Here is a 21,544-nt window from a genome sequence, read left to right on the forward strand (position 1 = left end):
AGTCTTTAAAGTGAAAACAAGCCGAGGCTTTATATCAGTCGCATGTCTTCTGAGACAGAAGAGAGAGAAAGCTTGTTGAAAAGCAACGCTACTATCCCCACCTGTTGCACAAACGCCACCAGATAGATTGTCTTATGCCACCCACTTCATTTCTCTTCCAACCCCCACAGTTCAAGAGACAGATCCCAGCTAGGGACACAAATGTTTAGTTTAACCGCACAGTTACGAGTGTGAAGAATTTCGACCTCAGAACTCAATGTTAAACTCGAGACACGTGAGTGATAACGGGATTATCAGGAGATATGGTTGAAGAGTGTAAAACGTACACTTTATAACATTACAAATAACACTAATTATTTTGTGTCCACGTTGACACTGATTATGACATCTGTGACCTAGCGAGGACCACATATAATAACTGGCCAGACCTAATAATGAAACTCTTAAATGAAGGAGCGCACCTGCGGAGTTACTGACTTCATCCAGTAAAATGTGCGGACAGTTTTACTTCCTGTTGTGACGTTGGTGCTTCCAACGTGATTCAGAGTAAAATCCGACACAAATGGTCCTTTTTTACAACTTTTAAAATTTCTCTATAAGTATTAAATCTTTAATCATGTCATTAACAGTGTCACCAACAGAAACATATAAGCAGATGTGAGGTTTCGAGGCAGAGTTCTCCAAGAAAAATAAAATGCAAACACGAGACGATAAGTCCAAACGTAGTGCGATTGTAGAGAAAGTTTTTATTTCGTATTTATCAATGTGTTATCATTTAAATTTCGGTTTAACATTTTAAAAAAGTGTACTGCGTATTGTGCATAAGGGACGCTTAATGTATAAACCCAAATACCGAATGAAACTTAGTAAAAATTGAATATACTGTATAGCGTTACGTCATCATCTGCTGAGATACTATTTCTGTATGGAACGTTTCTTGATGTTGATTGATGTGCTAAGCCTTATCTACTGAAATAAAACCTGACGGAGATTGATGAAATTCGGTACGCTCTCGAAAACTTACAAACTGAACTGAAAAACTGATAATCACGTTCGTGGTACGCGACAAAGAATGATAACGTGCATCACGTGTTATCGATTTAGTTGAAACTGATTCCATTTTTACTGGCTATAACCTCAAAGTAACTTTTTCTTCCAATAGGATTCTGCTTCAATGAACAGAGGTCGTATTGTTTGGACCTTTACTGGGTCCTCTTGCTGTGTAACGAGACGAAAGCAAGTAAAAGAACATGTGTGATCTCCGAGTTTTACTCAGTTCTAATCCTAAGAGAAAAATTAATTTGTTTTATTATTTACTTAGTAATTTTCTATTTCATCACCTGCCTTAAGAAAAACAATTCTAGGCTGGGAGTGACTATTATGCCAAACTCTGTATCTCAAAGTCAGAAGTTCAGGCCCGCAAGATGTCAGTGCATGAACTTTCTCCACATTTTCAGCTGTGCGCGCACTGTTATAGTTGAAAATGTTCTTGTTTCAGCAACGAGTTCCACTTGAAGGTGTTATTGTCACAGCAATTAGTCCCAGTTAAAGGCGTTCTTGTCACAGCAATTAGTCCCAGTTAAAGGTGTTCTTGTCACAGCAATTAGTCCCAGTTAAAGGTGTTCTTGTCACAGCAATTAGTCCTAGTTAAAGGCGTTTTAGTAAGTTAAATGTGCTGTTAGGTCGTTTCCCTCATTCTTCTCAGTACTTCAAAAATAACCTTTTGTATTAGAACAAAGTCACGTTGGGCTATCTGCTACGTTTGTCACGGGGAATCGAGCCCCAAAGTTTAGCGTTAAAAGTCCCTAGACTTACTACCGTACCACCGGGGAACAATTTATGTCTGAACGCTCTAAGTGTTTCTGACCAGTTCATTCAGTCTAAGCGTCACCAACTGAGATGAATACCTTTAATAAATTACAGAATTTCTCAGTATACAAAGGACGTGCGTAAAGATGGAAGTGAAGCAATAGCACATACGAACAAATTATGTTTGATAAACAGATATCGCGTTTAAGGCGAATTTTTATGCTGGAAATTGTTAAGAACTTGACGAAACTTTTAGGAATATAACTTAGGGCGACTTCAAAAGCAACGGAACAGTGTACTTCCTGCTTAAGTAGATGGGCAGTGTAGCACTTTACAAAGAAAAGTCGAGGTTGCTACAGCTACGAAAAGACAAGGTACTGTACTTAAATAGATGAACAACGTAACACTTTGTAATGGAAAGTTGAGGTCAAGGTTACGGCACCCGATAGTTCTGGAGAGCTCATAAACTGGTGTTTCCACACCCACATGCTGAGAATAGTTTATTCAGTGAACTACAGTCTTTCAAACAGCCGAAGTGGGCTGTATTAAATGTAACATCATAATCCCTGGTGGAGAAAATCATAATTAAAAGACAACAAGTGCTGTAGCAGATAACAAGTGATACGTTGTTTGTGCTGTAAGTTTCTCTATTCTAAATTCACGGTTCATGACTAAAAACAAAAAACAGCGATAGTTATTTTTTTAAAAGATTTGAAATAAGGAAAAAAATTTTGCGTGTTTAACGTATTTCAATCGTAAATATGTGTGGTTATACATAGTAATGCATCACGCTGTTACATGTGTTAATTAATTGGGGCGTCAGACTATAACAAAGGTTCTAGGAGCATGTGGAGATACCCCGCGTGGCCAGGTAGTTAGTGTGCTCGCGGGTTCAAGTTCCTGTCACACCAAACATGCTCGCCCTTTCAACCGTGGGGGTGTTATTATGTTACGCTCAATGCTACTATTCGTTGGCGTTGGGTGGTGATGACTAGCTGCTTTCCATCTAGTCTTACACTGCTTAATTAGGAAGAGCTAGGGCAGATAGCCCTTATGTAGCTTTGCGCGAAATTCCAAAGAAACAAAGAAAAATGATATGGAGAAATTTGTTTTTTTGCTGAATTTCACTCAAAACAACTCGAATGCTGTTTGCTTCAGCCGAAAAGGAAGAAGCTAGTCAACAATACTCACCACTACTCTTATAGAGAATGTTAGATTTGACCATGACACTAATTAAGGCACCATCGTCCCCAAAGAACATAGTGCGTGTTTTTTTGTACTGTTTTTTTTTTTTTTTGAGGTAATAGGGCTTCAATCACAGTGCGTCAGATGCATAGTATTGGGTCACTCTCGCTCTACACGGAGAGAAGATTTTATTATCATAAATTAAATTCAAATTGGAATAATTTCCAAAAAAAAATTGAAATTTTAATTTAGAAGAATGCGATACTTTAATAAATAATTTCTTCGCGATCCTCTGATAATAAAAAAAAACATTTTATTAATTAATCCTTTTAAATGAATCATATCATATAAAAACAAAACACAATTTAATAAAATGAATGTATTAAGACGATCCTTTCTCTAAAGTTTTATAGAAATATTTTTTGTTTAACACCACCAGGTTAAGGATATATGCATACATTATTTTTTGGAAAAAAGGGTTTTAAATTGCCAACTGGTTTAAAGAACATACGAATTCTGAAAACAGATATAACTCTTCACTAAATTACTAACGAATGCATATAAAACATATTTACTGTATTCCTTACAGACATATAAAAAATGTCCTCTGAACAAGAAAGCAAAATGATGTTTGTGGTAAATAAGGATTAGGATCAGGAAATATACTTCCTAGGCCTAAAAGTAAATAGTTATGTACTCGGTAATTACTATGTCACAAGAAACATACTAAATCACATTCCATGGAATATATATAATACATATATGAAATACATCTATAAAATCACTCTCTTAAATTAAATTTAATACATTGTTAAATTTAAATACAATTTTGCAAAAAGTAAAATAAATTAATGCTCGAGTGAAATAAATCATTATATCTTCGTTTACAATTTAGAAACTTTAATCTTCCGGAAATAACATATTATCTTTCTTTGTAATTCATAGACTTAAATAAATATTTTACCATAAAATGTCGACCTGGCATGGCCAGATGGTTAAGGCACTCGAGTCCCTGTTATACCAAACATACTCGCCCTTTCAGCCATGGGGGCGTCATAATATTTCGATCAATCCCACTATTTTTGATACAAAAGTAGCCAAAGAGTTGGCAGTGGGTGGTGTTGACTAGCTGCCTTCCCTCTGATCTTACATTGCTAAATTAGGGACGGCGAGCGCAGATAGCCTTGGTGTAGCTTTGCGCGAAATTCAAATGAAAGAAATTACCGTAAAATAAGACAGTATTTTCTAAGTCCTTTACGGACATAGACAACATTTTAATCTTAAAGTAAACATTAATTTTCTACATGTACAACAAATTCAAGTAGTAATTTTTCTTAAAACATAACACTACTTTTTCTATTTACTATACAGAATTAAAGTATTTTTCCTCAACATAAAATTGTTTTCTTTTCTACATTCTTTGTAGGCTTAAAGTGTGTGTGTGTGTTTTCTTATAATCAAAGCCGCATCAGACTATCTGCTGAGTCCACCGAGGAGAAATCGAACCTCTGATTTTAGCGTTGTAAATCTGTAGACTTACCGCAGAACCAGCGGGATACCGTAGGGTTAAAGAATGATTTACCTTAAAGATAAAAAAAAACGTTTTTACTAAGTCGCTCGCCCTGTGGCTTGTGAGAAGAATATTTCTAACTTGGTATTATTTGCTAATTTTAATTACAGAGTTGAAATGCTGCAGATATGATTAACCTGTCGAATTGTATTAAAGAAGATAAAGTTTAGTGGGTGGAAAACTTGGAGTATTTGAGTATTGTTCCATAATTGAGCAGACAGTTACAATTCTGCGGTTAAAATAGTGAATAAATTTGAGAGACACTTGCTAGTTAATATGTACAAAGCCACGACTATTGAAAGTTTATACGGACAAATGAACTTTGACATTATTTTGTTCCAGACGCAAGTTTTATATCTCATAACGATTAGTTAACCTGGAGATGATCTAGGAAGGTCGAAACGTTGTTCTCTGCTTATCAATGAAAGTGTTAATACCCATACCAGCTGTTCCGAGATATATTTTTATTTCAAATGGGTTTCTCGTCATCAAGACTCAATTTTTAAATTGTCTTGCAACAAATTATACAGTTTTAACATTGTTTCGCAACAGACTCAATTCTTATACTGTTTCGCACAAGACTCAATTTCGTCACTGATTTATACCAAACTCAGTTTTGACATTGGTTTATATCAGACTCAACTTTGTCATTGTCTTATACCGGACTCTTGATATCGTAAAAGTTTAAAACAATCTCCTTGGCGTTACAGAAATCGATGACATGGCAAACCAGGATGTGCATACATATAGATATATGTATGTATATATATATATATAATATAGAGAGAGATAAATGATTGTATGCATACATCATTAAGCACAGTACGTTTCCCTCTGTGTTTGTCAAATGTCAAAACGAGGCGAAAATGCTTGACAAATAGATTGAGGGTGGAGAGATCGGAAATGGAAACCAGCTGGATCTAGAGTATGTTCCGGGTATTGTAGGAAGTTCACGTACCGTTCTACATTGTAGCCAGGTAGGTGCCTTCTGATGTTTTCACTTCTTTCTCACGATAACCGTTGAGTGTCAGCCGTTCATGTCACGTGTAATCTATCGACCTCTGGTGAGGTAAGAACCTCGTTAGGATATCGTCATAAATGAAAAGCTGATTACGATTTATTAATTAATTGTCATAATAATTGCATCCTGAATCGAATACTTTGAACGGAGTGTTTCTAAAGTATTTTCTGGTAAATTATGTGCGCGTGTGTTTGCACTCAAATGATGCTTCTTTCCACTATAGTTCACACACACCCTCTATTTCCTCAATCATCTATTTATTTTAAGACCCCCCTCCTCCGCTCGCAAAAAGAACCTTCCCAAATTTAGGGGGAAAAAACATCAGAGCCGAAAAGTTGATTGGAGGTGCCAGACCACGTTGCTGTAGTCCAATATTACAGTCTCAAAAAATTTTATATATTTTATTGAAAAAACAAACAAACTCTACTCATAAATAAAATCTGTAAAATGCTTTGTCAGGAACATAAACATAGAAAATAAGGAGATTGTGGTGATTGTAGGTGCTGTTTACCTTTAGATTCATGTTCGAATAAAGCAAATTATATCATTTGGAAACGAAGAAATGATGTTGAAATTGGAAAAAGAATAATAACAAGGACAAAATGCCCTTAGAGGTCAAACAGAATTAGATTAGAAGAAAGCAAGGTGTATGGTATTGATTCTGGTAAAGATGGGAACGCTGAAACCTCTAAAACCATTACTGCTATATACAGATGTATCTTTTGAATGTCCCCGCTAGTACAGCGGTATGTCTCCGGATTTATAACGCTAAAATCAGGGGTTCGATTCCCCTCGGTGGACTGAGCAGATAGCCCTTTGTGGCTTTGTTATACGAAAAAAAACACAAAAAAAATCTTTTGTATATTTGATGGATTTTAAAAATAAAAAAATATTCTGTATAGTAGAGTCATTTTTTTTATTTTTACCAATCAACGTCTTAAACCCTCCAGTCATCACCGCTTCTTATAGAAGTCATATTACCACATAAGATGACATGACAATCGGAAATGAATGAGAGCGTTGACGAAACCTTACGTCACAAACGTTTTCATGGTGAAGTCCAATCTAAGGTAGAAATTATGAGAAAACCTCATACAAACTACTTGCCATATACTACAGAAAACCAACTTACTTGTGGTACAGCGGTATGTCTGTGGAGTTACAATGCTAGAAACCGAGTTTCGATACTCGTGAATGACAGAGAACAGATAGTTCACTGTGTAGCTTTGTGCTCAACTTGAAACAAATAAAGAAAGAAAGCATTATTCACACCAGCATCGAAAACAACAGTACGACTACCAGACGGGTTTGAATCCCCGTCACATCAAACATGCTCGCCCTTTCAGACGTGGGGGCGTTATAATGTGCGGACAATCCCACTATTCATTGGTAAAAGAGTAGCCCAAGAGTTGGCGGTGGGTTGTGATGACTTACTGTCTTCCCTCTAATCTTACACTACTAATTTAGGGACGGTTAGCACAGATAGCCCTCGTGTAGCTTTGCGCGAAATTCAAAAACAAATAAATGATCACCAACACTACCAGCACCAACAACAAACCTAGACACAGTGTCATAGTAACTAAGCTTGATGCTCTGAATTCGAAAAAACAACAACTGTTCCTTAACCATCGTATAGATTTAAGTTATGGATGTTATCGTAAATCAGAATTCATAAAACTCGTGCATACACGCGAAAATCGATATGGAGAAACAGATAAATTAATGAAACAAACTTTAAGCAGCCAAAAAATAAGAAATACATCTCACAAAGTCTGAGCGCTTTCCAATACGCTGTTTAATCAACTGTTCGCCAAAAAAAAATGTTAATAAACACGAAGCTACACAATGCTACCTGTGCGTTATCCACCGCGTGTTTCGAAACTCAATTTTAAGCTGAGACATCTGGAGGACTCACCACAAAAAATAAATAAATTATGAAGTGATAAAATCGTTCAAAATTAAGGAAGACAGTAAAAGAACCGATTAACAAACGTTTTGGCGAAGGTGTAAAATAAAGCTTCGCTTCTTCTTTATTGGTGTTTGAGTATGTTGGAAATTGTGATAACCAGGAGGGTCGGGTGCAAAAGACCTATTCCTCCAAAATAAATCTATTTATAAAAGAAGATTTGGTTTGAATTTCGCGCAAAGCTACACGAGGGCTATCTGTGCTAGCCGTCCCTAATTTATTAGTGCGAGACTATAGGGAAGGCAGCTAGTCAACATCACCCACTGCCAACTCTTGAGCTACTCTTTTACCAACGAATAGTGGGTTTGATCGTCACATTATAACGCTTCTGATAGGGCGAGCATGTTTGGTGTGACGGGGATTCGAACCCGCGACCCTTAGATTACGAGTCGAATGCCTTAACTACCTGGCCATGCCCGAGTCTTGTAAGAACGTAAACAAATAACGTAATTTCGTTTGTTTTTGGATCATCTTAGAACATTCGTTCCCGGGCCGATTGGTTAATCCTGCATCGTTGAGACATTTTTTAATATTCTAAATTTCTTAATGAAATGACAAAAGCATATCAATGAACTGTTTGCTATTTCAAATTAAAAGCAACTAACATTCTATCTGGTAAACTGCTATTTCTTATTCCAGAGTCCTACAATAAATGGACTTTGGCTTTATTGTAGAAAACTTAGTGTACCAGCTTCTGGTAAACAATATTTTTTATTTTTTTTATAATATATTAATTTTAACTTAGGAAATATTTGTTTGTTTTGTAGTTAGCACAAAACAACACTGTGGATCACATATGATGTGCCAATCACGGGTATCCAAACTCGATTTTTAACGTTATAAGTCTTCAGACTTATTACTGAGTTACCGGGAAGAGGAGTGGGATTTTGATAAGGAATAATTAAATCATCTTACGACACACACATACAAAACATCTCGTTCTTATAAAAAAGTTTGAATCTAGATTCGAGTCCTTGAAAAATATTAGCTCAGCTGTTCACACTTTTAAATTTATTTTGCTGGCAGATAAAAAAACAACAGTTTATTAAGCATAATTTTAATAAAAGCGCAAGTGTTTTGGGATCTGACTTCAAATTTGACACTAAGGCCACTCGCAACTGCTCAAGCATCTCACATAATGATACATTATCGATGATTCTGGGTCAGATTTGGTCTGGTGGCATCCATATCTTCTGCGGGTAGCTGTCCCTAATTTAGTAATCAAATCAACTAGTCATCTCCAATCATCGCCAGCTCTTGATTTAGTCTTTTATTAACACGTGGGACTGGCTATCATTTTATAATGATTCCAAGAATGAATTCGCAAATATGTTCGGCTGTGGAGGTTTGAACCCCCATGTGTTGCAAGGACACTTTGTTTACATAAATTATACAATAATTAGGTACCAAAGAAATCTCTTTCGTGTTTGTGCAGCTGATTGGTAGATTTGTTTTCTTGTTGTTCAATTGCTAAGCTTCACAATGGTACTATCTATGCCCTCTACATGGGTCGAAATCCGACCGGTAGAAAACAGAACGAGGATTGTTTTTTTTTTGTTTTTTTTTAATTTCGCGCAAAGCTACTCGAGGGCTATCTGCGCTAGTCGTCCCTAATTTAGAAGTGTAAGACTAGAGGGAAGGCAGCTAGTCATCACCACCAACCGCCAACTCTTAGGCTACTCTTTTACCAACGAATAGTGGGATTGACCGTCACATTATAACGCTCTCACGGCTAAAAGGGCGAGCATCTTTGGTGCGACTGGTATTCGAACCCGCGACCCTCATATTGTGAGTCGAACGCCTTGACCCACTGGGCCATGCCGGGCCTCCAGAACGAGGAAAGAAAGCAACAACAGAGAGTCCCTGACTGTTGCGATCTCCAGGTGTTATCTGTATTCATCTAAATAAAGCTAGAACTCGGGATTCCATCCCCGTGGCGGACACGCCACAGATAGTCCCATGATGTAATTTGTGCTAAAGCAAATGGTACATATTGAGACGTTTTTTCCTTTTCTTCCAAGCATGAACGGTAAATCTGGGGATTTACAACGGTAGAACTTAGGGTTAGGCGGTGAACTCAGCACAACCTGTTATAAAACTAATAGATATTTGAGATCAGTTTTGTATCTATTTTGTTACAATCTAATTATATTCTGAAGCTACCTAGTTTTTGTTATTATTATTAGCACTGTTTAAGTGTTCTATATAAACTATTGTGACCTGGCATAGCCAGGTGGTTTATGTTGCTCGACTCGTAATTTGAGGGTTGCGGGTTCGAATCCCTGTCACACCAAACATACTTGCCGTTATAATGTTTCGGTCATTCCCACTATTCCTTGGTAGAAGAGTAACCCAAAAGTTGGCAATGGGTGATGATGTATAGCTGCTTTCCCTCTAGTCGTACATTGCTAAATTTGGGACCGCTAGGGCTGATAGCCCTCGTGTAGCTTTACGCGAAATTCAAAAGAAACTATTTAATATAAAACATTCGTTTTTACGTTTTTTCATAGGAGGATGTTTCCGTCTTTTCAAGTGAAATTGTACGGTATGGACCCTCTGGCGGAGTATATGATGATGATGGACTTTGCACCTGTGGATGATAAACGATACAGATATTCTTTTCAAAGGTAGAATTTGTCTTCTTTTGCATCCGAGGCAGTCATACAAAAAAATTCCTTGTCAGTTAAAAAAACAACTTTTTTCATGTGATATATTGTAATTTTTACACCAACAGAAAACAGAATAAATATTTAAAAACAATCGTAGTTATATAACAGTATGATCAATCGAACTGTAACCTTTGACTGGAAATTAGCATTGGCAATTATCACCAGGATATCAGTGTTTGATAAAAAATATATAATCAGGCTTTTTTGTAGTTAACATTCAAGAAAAGTACGATTTGTTTTTTTGTGAATATGTTTTTTATGGTTATCTGTGAGAGCATATTGTGGATTTTGATTATATAATACTAGTGGGAAACATGCCCGTCTAACAAAAATAATCAAGACAACACGCTCTTTGGGCCTGGCATGGCCTAGTGCGTAAGGCGTGCGACTCTTAATCCGAGGGTCGCGGGTTCGTGCCCGCGTCGCGCCAAACATGCTCGCCCTCCCAACCGTGGGGACGTTATATAGTGACGGTCAATCCCACTATTCGTTGGTAAAAGAGTAGCCCAAGAGTTGGCGGTGGGTGGTGATGACTAGCTGCCTTCCCTCTAGTCTTACACTGCTAAATTAGGGACGGCTCGGTGCAGTGGGCTAACAACCTACTCACTTAAATACTTGTTGAAGAATCCGCAAGCGATTGCGGCCCTATGTTCCTAGATGGAATCTAATGGTGATAACTAACTAACTAACTAACACGCTCTTTATTAAACTGCTTACAGTCCGTGTTATTATGTGAGTTTAGGTTTCTTATGTTATGCTTTCCAATGCAGTTCTACATGGGTGGTGTCTGGTAAAGCAGATTCGGTCATGCCCCCCCGGATTCACGTTCATCCGGATTCTCCTGCTAAAGGTAGCCAATGGATGAAGCAGTTAGTTTCTTTTGACAGACTGAAACTGACCAATAACCAAATGGATAGCAACGGCTACGTAAGTATGAGAGAAAACAAAAGAGGTCTAAAGATTTGTTTGTAGTTCAGGGCAAAGATACACAATGGGTTATCTGCGCTATGCCCATCATGGGCATCGAAAGTTGTTTTTTTTAGCGTTATAATCCTTCAGATTTACCACTGAGTCAATGAGGGAAATATTTAAGAAATATAACTGTTCAAATTTTAAACGTTAGAACTGGATTTTCTAACAAATAATAGAGAGAGCTTTTTTTATATATATAATCTTTCAAATATTACAAGTAAACCTTTCAGTTTTTAATATCTTAACCCTGAACAAAGAGACTAGTACTATCCGTGTGACTGGTATTCCATTCAAATATAAGAGTTGTAACCTCGAGATATTACCTGATCTAACGTTGGAGAACACTACTGTCGATCTTCATAGCTGTACCCTCATGGTCAGGCCATGTGTTATTTTCAAGTGGTGATAAAATGCAAAAATATCAACTAAATGACTTTCATGAACTCACCTTGTGTGAAAACTGTGCATACCTAGAATAAAAAGAACTGGAAAATTCCACATTAAAATAAGACTGCAGAAAACTCATGGTATGACTGTATGCCACATTTTCCTTCCCCTCTGTTTCAAACTACAACCGTAAGCAGTTCTTTCTTCTCGTATAGTACCTGAATTCAATGCCCCTGATTTTATGACTAGTATATAATTACACGTTATTTTCAGTCCTTTTATTGTGATAACAATGTTTCCATTTCCACTGCCAATAGAAACTCACTGTCTTGTCATGGATAAACAAGTACTAGAGTTTTCACTAAAGCAAGCTTCAGGATTGGAATATTTCTTCACATTCTTTAGTCCATCCAAAGTACATCTCAGTTTTAGTGGGAGCGGACAATGGTGCTGCCATTTTAGAGAAATTCGCTACAACACATTGACATTGTGATGCAAAACAAAAACGTTACGAACTTCTTGCGAGGTATTCATCACTACTTCATTAGGAGGATATGTAGATTTTATATTTGTCTAGAATATGATTAGGAATTTCAGCTTCTGTGCACGTGAGTATAAGTTCTCCTGGCTTTAATTTCAATCCTGCTCTTTTTATCCATCAAAATTCCATTTCCAGGTCCTCAGCCACAGATTTCAATGTGCAACCAAACATCAAAACATTGTTGACAAAGAACAGGCACTCCTCCCATTGCAGTCCATTTGTTTTAAGCTCTGTTTACTTCTCCAAAGTGGTAGTCATCGTCATGGCAATCTCTCGAAGTCGAGGATGATGGTCCTCCAAGTTCATACATGTATCCAGAGATGGCTGATAAAGCCAATCCTTGCTGCACAGAAAGTGCGGGTCACTTCAGAGGGAAGGAGAAGTTTCATTAGTAGCTGGCGTTGTTTCCTCTTCTCTCGCTTCTCTTCAAAATGTTGTCTTCTTGATGACTCAAAGAATTTGCTCCCTGATGGATAAGGGATCTCCAGGTGGTTTGGTCGTGAGCGAGAGTTTCCCAGTTGTCAACATCGATGTTGCAGCTCTTGAGTGTTGTTTTCAGGCCATCCTTGAACCGCTTCTTCTGTCCTCCTCTCATTCGTTTCTCATTTTTTAGTTGACCATACAAGAGTTGTTTCGGGAGTTGGCTGTCATCCATTCGGAGCATGTGGCCTGTCCATCGGAGGAGGCTCTTGATGATGGTGGCTTCTTCAAGGACGCTGAGGTTGGTTCTGTATTCCTCTTCAAGATACTCTGGAGGTACCTTTGGTGGAAGCGTTCCAGCTGGTTCAGGTGTCGACTATGTGTGACCCATGTTTTAGATCCGTACAGGAGGGTGAAGATAACAACTGTCTTGTATACGAGCATCTTGGTGACTGTCCTAATGTCTCTATCTTGGAATACTCGTGTTAGGAGACGTCCAAAGGCAGCTTCTGCACATTTCAGACAATACTGGATTTTGCAGTTGATTTCTGCAGAGGATGAGAGATGGCTTTTCAGATAGCAGAAACCGCTGACGTTTTATAGGAGCTGGTCTTGTAGCTTGACAGCAGGCGATACAGGGCTAACCGTCGCAGGTGCTGGTTGATGGAGAATCTGGGTCTTGGTCAAGTTGATAGAGAGTCCCATTTTTCGGTAGGCAAAGTCAAGAACGTTAAGGATGTCCTGAAGCTCCTGTTCGCTGAGAGATGACACCTGATTGTCGTAAGCGTACTGCAGGTCTATCACAGAGGTCAGTGATGTTCGGTTCTTGGCCTTAAGGAGGATAGGCCTGAAGAGCTTTCCGTCTGTCCGGTATTCGATTTCGACGCCTGGTAATAATCTTGGCTCTATGAGATACATGATGGCAGAAATAAAAATGGTGAAGACGTTTGGTGCGATTGACAGGAAAAGATTCTGTTAGGCCTCCATCAGTTTGAACCACTGCCTTCATTCCGTCATAGAGAAGGCGCAAGATAGTGATGAACTTTGCAGAGCATCCACTGGCAGGAAGAATGGTGGATCTTAAAAACGGCTTCAGTCGTGGATGACGCTGCCGAAGAGCTCCCCTGCTTCAATCCAAGAGCTCAACGACTGAATCAGATATCCACCGCTTGCGTGGCGGGTCTTAATTAGAAGCTTTGTTAAACTTGGAAGACGCCTGTGCGTGAGGTGATTTAACGTGTGAATGATGTTGCACACCAGCAGACACACGATCATTGGCAGTCAACACTTGAGTCCAATGGCAAGGAAACCAAGACGATTGAAACTTGATGAACATCCTGCCGTTGAGGATTCCAAAAGTAGCATTAATGTTATACAGAACTAATGCAAACCATCTACCACGTTCAAAGTGATCTTAGGTCTGCTCTTATCATCCATCTTGACTTGCTAGATGTCAGATCTAAAGTGTTGAACTAACGAGAATCTTCTACATGTCCATAAATTCATATGATCATAGTGGGAAAGACGTGAATACGAATAATCAATCTCAAATCAACTCAGAACCTTGGTGTATCTTCCTTTTTGACATTCAATATTGAAGATCCCCAAAAACTCTCTGGAGATTGTATGATTCCGTCTTTTAGTATCTATTGTGTCTCGGGAATGTACTGGGTTGTTCTCACTGCATTGATTGCGTCTAGGTTGTTTCAAAACTCTCAACCAGACGTGTTGTACTTGCTTTTAGATTTAACATTATAGATGTAACCTTAACATTAACGCTAGTCTCGGTTTCTTCCACTTAACTTACAGTATCGATAACCTTTCCGGTATCTAGAACGTAATAAACATATCGACTTTCTTGGCTGCCTTTTATATGAAAACTTCACATACCTATCATAACTAATAATAATAAAAACATATACATAAAATGAGAAGATAAAAGATGCACAACAAAGTATAAACCTACGAACAAGTTGGTGCACAGATAGTTTATAAAATAAACTAAACAAGCTGCGAGATTCGTATGTAAAATTCATTATTCATAGGCTTGTTTTGTTTTGGCGTTTTATGGCACAAAGCAACTAGGCTATCTGCGCATGGTTTGTTTTGAATTTCGTGCAAATTTACACGAGAGCTACCTGCGCTAGCCGTCCCTAATTTTCCAGTGTAAGATTAGATGGAAGGAAGCTAATCGTCACCATCCACCACCACCTCTTGGGCTGCACTTTTACAAACGAATAGTGGGATTGACTGTCACATTATAACGCCCCCACGACTGAAAGGTCGAGCATGTTTGGTGTGTTGGAGTTTCGAACCCTTAACTCTCAGTTTACGAGTCGAGTACCTTAACCACCTGGTCACGCCTGGCCCATTATTTCTAGGACTAATTATATTATGGTATATAATATATATATGAAATACGAGTGTGTATATTTAACCAGAAAGCTATTAAACTCCAAAATATAAGCTCGGCATGGCCAGGTGGTTAAAGCACTTGACTTGTAATCCGAGGATCGCAGATTCGAACCCCCGTCACACCAAACATGCTCGTCCACAACCGTTGGGAGTTATAATTTTACGGTCAATCCCACTATTCGTTGGTAAAAGAGTAGCTCAAGAGTTGGCGGTGGGGGTTGATGACTAGATAGTTGCTTTTCCTCTAGTCTTATATTGCTTAATTACGGACGGCTAGCGCAGATAGCCCTCATGTGGCTTTGCGCGAAATTCAAAACAAACCAAATCAAAATATAACAGATAACACTGCAATTGTTTTTATTAATAAAACTGTTCAAGAACGTTAATATATCTGTATATCCGAACTGTTCATATCTTTTCTAAACTTTTATTTACTAGATCATTTTTAATATTTTAGTTTTTTATCAAATTTTCTCCCACAATACCAACTATTATGGAAGTTGTTGTAACCTTATTCTCATTGTTACAAGTTGTTTTATTTTTATTGACTCTAACTTACACGATACTTAAGACTACTGTAATTTGTAATTTACCCTGGGCCTAAAATGACACACCTTACCTGAATGTTATTTATATGCAGATCATCTTGAATTCCATGCATCGCTATCAACCGAGGTTTCATGTTTTGTATCGAAACCTTAAAAATGAAGACCCGAGTTGGACACAAAACTTCAAAACGTTCCTATTCCCGGAGACAAAATTTATAGCAGTAACAGCGTACCAAAACCACAGGGTGAGTCAATGTTGTTATTATTTTCCGATCACTCTTCGGAAAACTTTTCATTACAAATATTGTTTTCGTCGGTTATAATTCGACTCTCACACGCCTTTTTTTCTTTGTTTAATTCACGTATTATTTCTTTAACAAACTAGCGGTATAATACGAAACAAATGAAAAATATACATATATATCTTTAGAACAAAGTTATAACGCCAAAACACTGCACAGTAAAACAAAGTTTTCCGAGATGTAAGATGTGTCCTGGTTTTTGGATGTAACAGCGGAAATAAGACCCACATAATTTATGGAGATACACAATTTAGTTGTCTTAGCGTCCATCCGCAAGGTGTCACATGCAACTAACAAATATATAGAATGAAATGAGAAAAATATATAAATAAAAAAATATGTGGGTGCTCAACACATATCACCCTTCAGTGACTGCAGACATTTGTGAGAAGGTCACTGCAACGACATTGAAAGGTGAAAGGTTACTACCTAAGATACATAGAAAGAAAAATAAAAAAGCCTGACCACTGGGGAAGTGAGTAAGAAAACATTACCTCCGAAAGTTGACGCTCCATCCTCATTATGGTACCGTTTGCTTGAAGTTAAGCACAAAGCAAAATAATGACCTGTCTGTGCTCTGCCTACTACGTACGGGTATAAAACTCGGATTCTAGCGTTGTAAGTCCACTGGGAGGGGATCATTATGGTATTTAAAGCTCAAATCAGTAACGCAATATTTGTAGCACAACAGACAAATTACACTACAATGAAATCCTGATCAAACTGTTTGAACCAATATTATACCAATCCCCCACCCAATGTAGTCCTTCCTTTTTAATGCAAACATAGACTTAACTGCTTAGATAATATTAATGTTTATACATATATAAAGTTTATAAAGTCTTGCTAAATAGTTATGACCCGATTTTTGCCTCTACTTAGCTGTAACGTAGCTTTCAAAAACTTAAACCTGAAGCAACAATATCAGTACTGAACGTTATTATTAGGCCTATAGTTAGTTATAATTATGCCTCAAAAGACATTCGCAACGTCTCATCTGCCTGTTTGTTTGTTTGTTTTTCAAATTTCGCGCAAAGCTACACGAGGGCTATCTATGATAGCCGTCACTAATTTAGCAGTGTAAGACTAGAGAGAGGGAAGGCAACTAGTCACCAACAACAACCACCAACTCTTGGGCTACCGTTTTACTAACAAATAGTGGGATTGACCGTTACTTTATAACGTCTCCACGACTGAAAGGGCGAGCATGTTTGGTGTGACGGGGATTCTAATCCGAGACTCTCAGATTAGGAATCGAGCGCCCTTATCATCTGGTATGGAACTGAAAATTTAAAAGCTGCGTTGGAATCAGATGAACTAATGTAACTAAACTTGTTTACTAATGTTTACTATTGTGCTTTATGCTTTCTAGAGTATTTTCTTGATCGATATGGTGTTGGATCTGACCTGAATCCAGCCAGATAACAGTCATGATCCTTATATTAAGCTGCTAGTTTTACAAAAGTGTGTTGTTGTTTTTTTACTGATGTGCGTCAGCAACGAAAACCAAGACGCAGAAGATTTATTCAATGCGAAAGTGAAGTTTGGTTACCAAGGTTTTAAAATACTATTTCGAGTAGCATTCCTAAATGCGAATTCCTCTGAAAAAAACAAAGAAAAAACAACTTAGCATGGATGCAGTATTTGTTTTTTTAATTAAACGAAAATAAACTGTTTTGAGAGAAAAATTGTGTGATTCACATAATTTAACTGTTGAGAACAAGCTAATAAGTTTCTGAGTTAGTAACGTGTTCCATGGTTAATATCTGCAGTATCTAAATGTACGACCTATTTATGTCTGTTTTAATTATAAATCGTGTAGTTTTTGTCGATCTTTTTCCGAATAATGATGATGAATTAACAATATCGCTTTCATGCTAAAACCTGTTTCATCACATGCATAACCGTTAACTTCATAAATGTTGATAGGTGTCGCTTTCTAGAGTTTCACAGAGATCTTTGTTGATTGGCGTTGTGAAAGAACTTTCCGAACACAAAGATACATTGTTGTTATTATATTACCATAAGAGTCAAAGCTCATCCAAAGGCAAAACAAGTGCATATTGCAAATTGCTTAAAGATGTTGGTTATACGAGGCTTTACTAAACCTTTTCAGTGCTAATACAAATTAAAGCCTAATAAATACTTTTAAACATACAACGTACAAGGCAGCATGCTAGTGGGCACTATCGTAACTGAAAACAGTGTTATGTATTGAAAACCCACAATGATAAGTTATATTTACAAATATATTGCAGTGTATTGCTGTATGCTGACGCGAAGACCTCGTCTGCAGAAAGAAATTGAATAATGAGTTGTTAACGGTTATATGAAAGTTTGTTTTTTTAAGATCAAAGTCACATTAGGTTATCTATTATGTCCATCAAATGGAATCGGACCCTGGATTTAAGCGATGTAACTTTGCAAATTTATCGTTTTTCCACCAGGAGACGACGAGCTAAAATGAAAGATTCTACGATGAAAGAAAACACATAGTAACAGATAAGGCCAAACAGTGAATCTAAATAAACGGTTAATAATAAATGCTACGGTTGTAATAAAACGAATCAAAACTGATCACAATTAATGGCTGGAACTGTTTAATATAAAATACAATGAGAAGTAAAACAAAACTTAGTTAGATGTTGCACTGAAATAGAAGATAAAAACTAAAAATGAAATATTGAGCACTTAATAAAGAACTCTTCCAAAGTCAAAAACAATCTTCTTGGAACCACCAAAATTGCGTTTTTCACAAGTTAAACGGGGCCCGGCATGACCAGGTGGGTTAAGGCGCTTAACTCGTAATCCGAGGGTCGCGGTTTCTAATCCCAGTCACACCAAATATGCTCGCTCTTTCAGCCGTGAGGGCGTTATAATGTTACAGTCAATCGCACTATTCGTTGGTGAAAGAGTAGCCCAATAGATGGCGGTGGGTGGTGATGACTAGCTGTCTTCCCTCTAGTCTTGCACTGCAAAATTAGGGACGGCTAGCGCAGATAGTCCTCGTGTAGCTTTGCGCAAAATTAAAAAAAACAACAACACATAAGTTGAACTCCAGAAGTTGGATGACACCTCCACTTTCTATGACAGTCATAAAATAATGTCACAAAAAAGTTATTTTGTCTATAATACAACTGTTCCCATGAAATATTAGATATCAAATCTTTGAGTAAACCTTGCAACACAGAGGAACACCTGGGATTCCATTTCATAATATATATATATATTAATTTGTTAGAACTTAAAAAACAAACCGAAACAAATGAAAAAAAACGCTGCACTAATTGAAAAAATCCCATGGTACAAGTTATGATGTGGGATTATAAAATGTAGCCTAGGTTTTGAATGTTTTTCTGTTTTGTTTTTAAAGTATGAATAGGATATAGGATAGAATGATTTATGATATATGTCTACCACACTGTTGTAGAGGACATATGTTCTGAGCACCTGGTATTTTTCGACTTTTATAGATAACCCAACTGAAAATAGCTAGCAATCCATTCGCAAAAGGATTCCGAGAAGGAGACAACCAAAGCTGGTAAAGTAAAAAAAAAATATATTGTCTTTATTTAGTTTTGTCTAAAGAATAGATTCCTTTGAGAAAATGGTAAAGAATTTGTATATCATATGAAAGTATTCACCGACTACCACGGCTCTCTTCGCGGCTTTACTGGTGGTTTCTGGCCGGCATCTTTAAACGTCTCACCCGCTGTACAACAGAGCATTCAGTGAATACAAAAAATTAACCACAGAGGTTATTTCATTTAGCTTAAAACTCTTCATCGCGTGGAGTTAAGAGACATGAGCGAAAAGGGGGGGGGTAATCGTATACCTGAACACCCCAGCTTGATACCTTTCGTCAAAAACTAAATACCTGTCATGGTTTTGTTGTTGTTGTGAAGTGACATTTAAGTTTCTGGCCATTCCGCGTAGTTTTTCAGGCCAGAGACTTTCTGTGAGGCCTAATAGATCTTAAGCAACAGCCTCCCAGTGGCTCAGCGGTATGTCTGCGGACTTCCAACGCTAAAAACCGGGTTTCGATACCCGTGGTGGGCAGAGCACAGACACCCCATTGTGTAGTTTATGCTTAATTCAGAACAACAACATCTTAAGGAAAAATCTCTGCCACCGTTTGGATTTGGACTGCTTGAAACCAAACGCATAAAGATAGCATTTAAAATTATTTTAAGTCGAATGAAACCGATTTATTCAAAGCCTGGGCGAAAAGGAATGTGGTAATACAGAACTAGAAGGGTGAACGTAATATTTTCAAATAAAGTTTTGAAGAAACTAATTTAAAAAATTGTTCTAATTAATAGTCACGTGGAAACTTTGTACAGAAGTGAGCTGTTAAAATGCTAATAACAACGTGCACTTTATTCTTATTATTTTTAATGGACACAAGTTATTGGAATTATACATCTTTGGTCAAATGTTTATTCAGTTTGTTTTTGTGCCATTTTTTAACAATATATCTATTTTTTGCAGGCCCGCTACGTCGGCAGTACCAGTCATACTCCCGAGACTTCCACCAACACATAAATTACGGAATCCACAACGACCAAGCTCACTCCATCATCTGGGCCTTTCTCAGGAGTCATTAGTGACCAAAGAGGAAATAGGTGAGTCATAGGTTATTAACACGATTCTGTTTGGTTCTGTGATCCTACTTGTTTCCAGTCCAGATTTCCCTGGTGTTATGTAAATCCATTTTCATCATTTAGTGCGAAAGTACAAGCTGCCAAATAGCAAATCCGCGACATATAAACGACACTCTATTCTGTCTAAGGTTTTCTTGCAATAAAAGTATTGCTTAAAGATGTGCAAAATTTTATTCGAAGATCGTTACGTTTCTTGCAGAATTCAGCCATTAGTTTTCATATTGAAAGATGGTGTCTGTATTTTAAGGGTTCTCAGAAGTTTTGTTCGACCCTTTAATGTTAGAGTAACCAGACGTTCCGTTCCTACCAGGACACTTTTCAAGAAAAGTTCTCGCGACACACAAAATGACCAGGTTTTATGATAAAGACATCAAACTCTTATTTGCATCGAATCGCGAATATAATGCGCCTTCTTGACGTGCTCGTTGTTGTAACACGTACTCTCGTGCCGTCAAACTCTCTAGAAAGTTCCATCTGTGAGTGCTGAGAATTTGTTTCTTTGTTTTTGTTTTTTTAATTTCGCGCAAAGCTACACGAGGGATGTCTGCGCCACCTCTTGGTCTACTCATTTGCCAACGAATAGTGGGATTGACCATACATTATAATGCACTCATGGCTGAAAGGGTGAACATGTTTGACGTGATGAGAATTTGAACCCATGACCCTCAGATTGTGAATCAAGCACAAGTGTGCTGAGAAACCCAAGGTCTGCGCAGGTTAAAATGTGGAAACAATTAAGACAGAGGAGCTAAATGTAAAAAAAAAAGAACTTTGTGTAATCGTGAACTAAATTATATGACTCTTAATGAAGAAAATCGTGCAAACAGAACTTCTACGTTATGTTGATTCTTCACAAAAAAGGCCCGGCATAACCAGCTGGTTAAGACACTCGACTCGTAATCTGAGGGTCACGAGTTCGAATCCTCGTCACACCAAATATGCTGTAGGGGCGTTATCATGTGACGGTCAAACCCACTGTGGTTTCGACCTGCATGATCAGGTGGTTAGGGTGCTTGACTCGTAATATGAGGGTCACGGGTTCGAATCCCTGTCACACTAATCATGCTCGCCCTTT

General features: G+C 37.6%; 1 protein-coding gene across 2 annotated transcripts in view; it reads left to right on the plus strand.

Moving 5' to 3' along the window:
• LOC143244064 (T-box transcription factor TBX1-like) overlaps positions 1-21,544 on the plus strand; it is a 44,043-nt gene that overhangs the window by 18,874 nt on the left and 3,625 nt on the right. For both annotated transcript variants that reach the window (XM_076488088.1, XM_076488087.1), the window contains 5 exons: positions 10,062-10,178; positions 10,991-11,147; positions 15,596-15,748; positions 19,279-19,346; positions 20,297-20,430. In XM_076488088.1, the coding sequence (XP_076344203.1) occupies positions 10,062-10,178; positions 10,991-11,147; positions 15,596-15,748; positions 19,279-19,346; positions 20,297-20,430 (629 nt within the window). The remainder of the gene's footprint in view (positions 1-10,061; positions 10,179-10,990; positions 11,148-15,595; positions 15,749-19,278; positions 19,347-20,296; positions 20,431-21,544) is intronic.

This window comes from Tachypleus tridentatus, chromosome 2, assembly GCF_004210375.1.
Source record: "Tachypleus tridentatus isolate NWPU-2018 chromosome 2, ASM421037v1, whole genome shotgun sequence".
Classification (NCBI taxonomy): domain Eukaryota; kingdom Metazoa; phylum Arthropoda; class Merostomata; order Xiphosura; family Limulidae; genus Tachypleus; species Tachypleus tridentatus.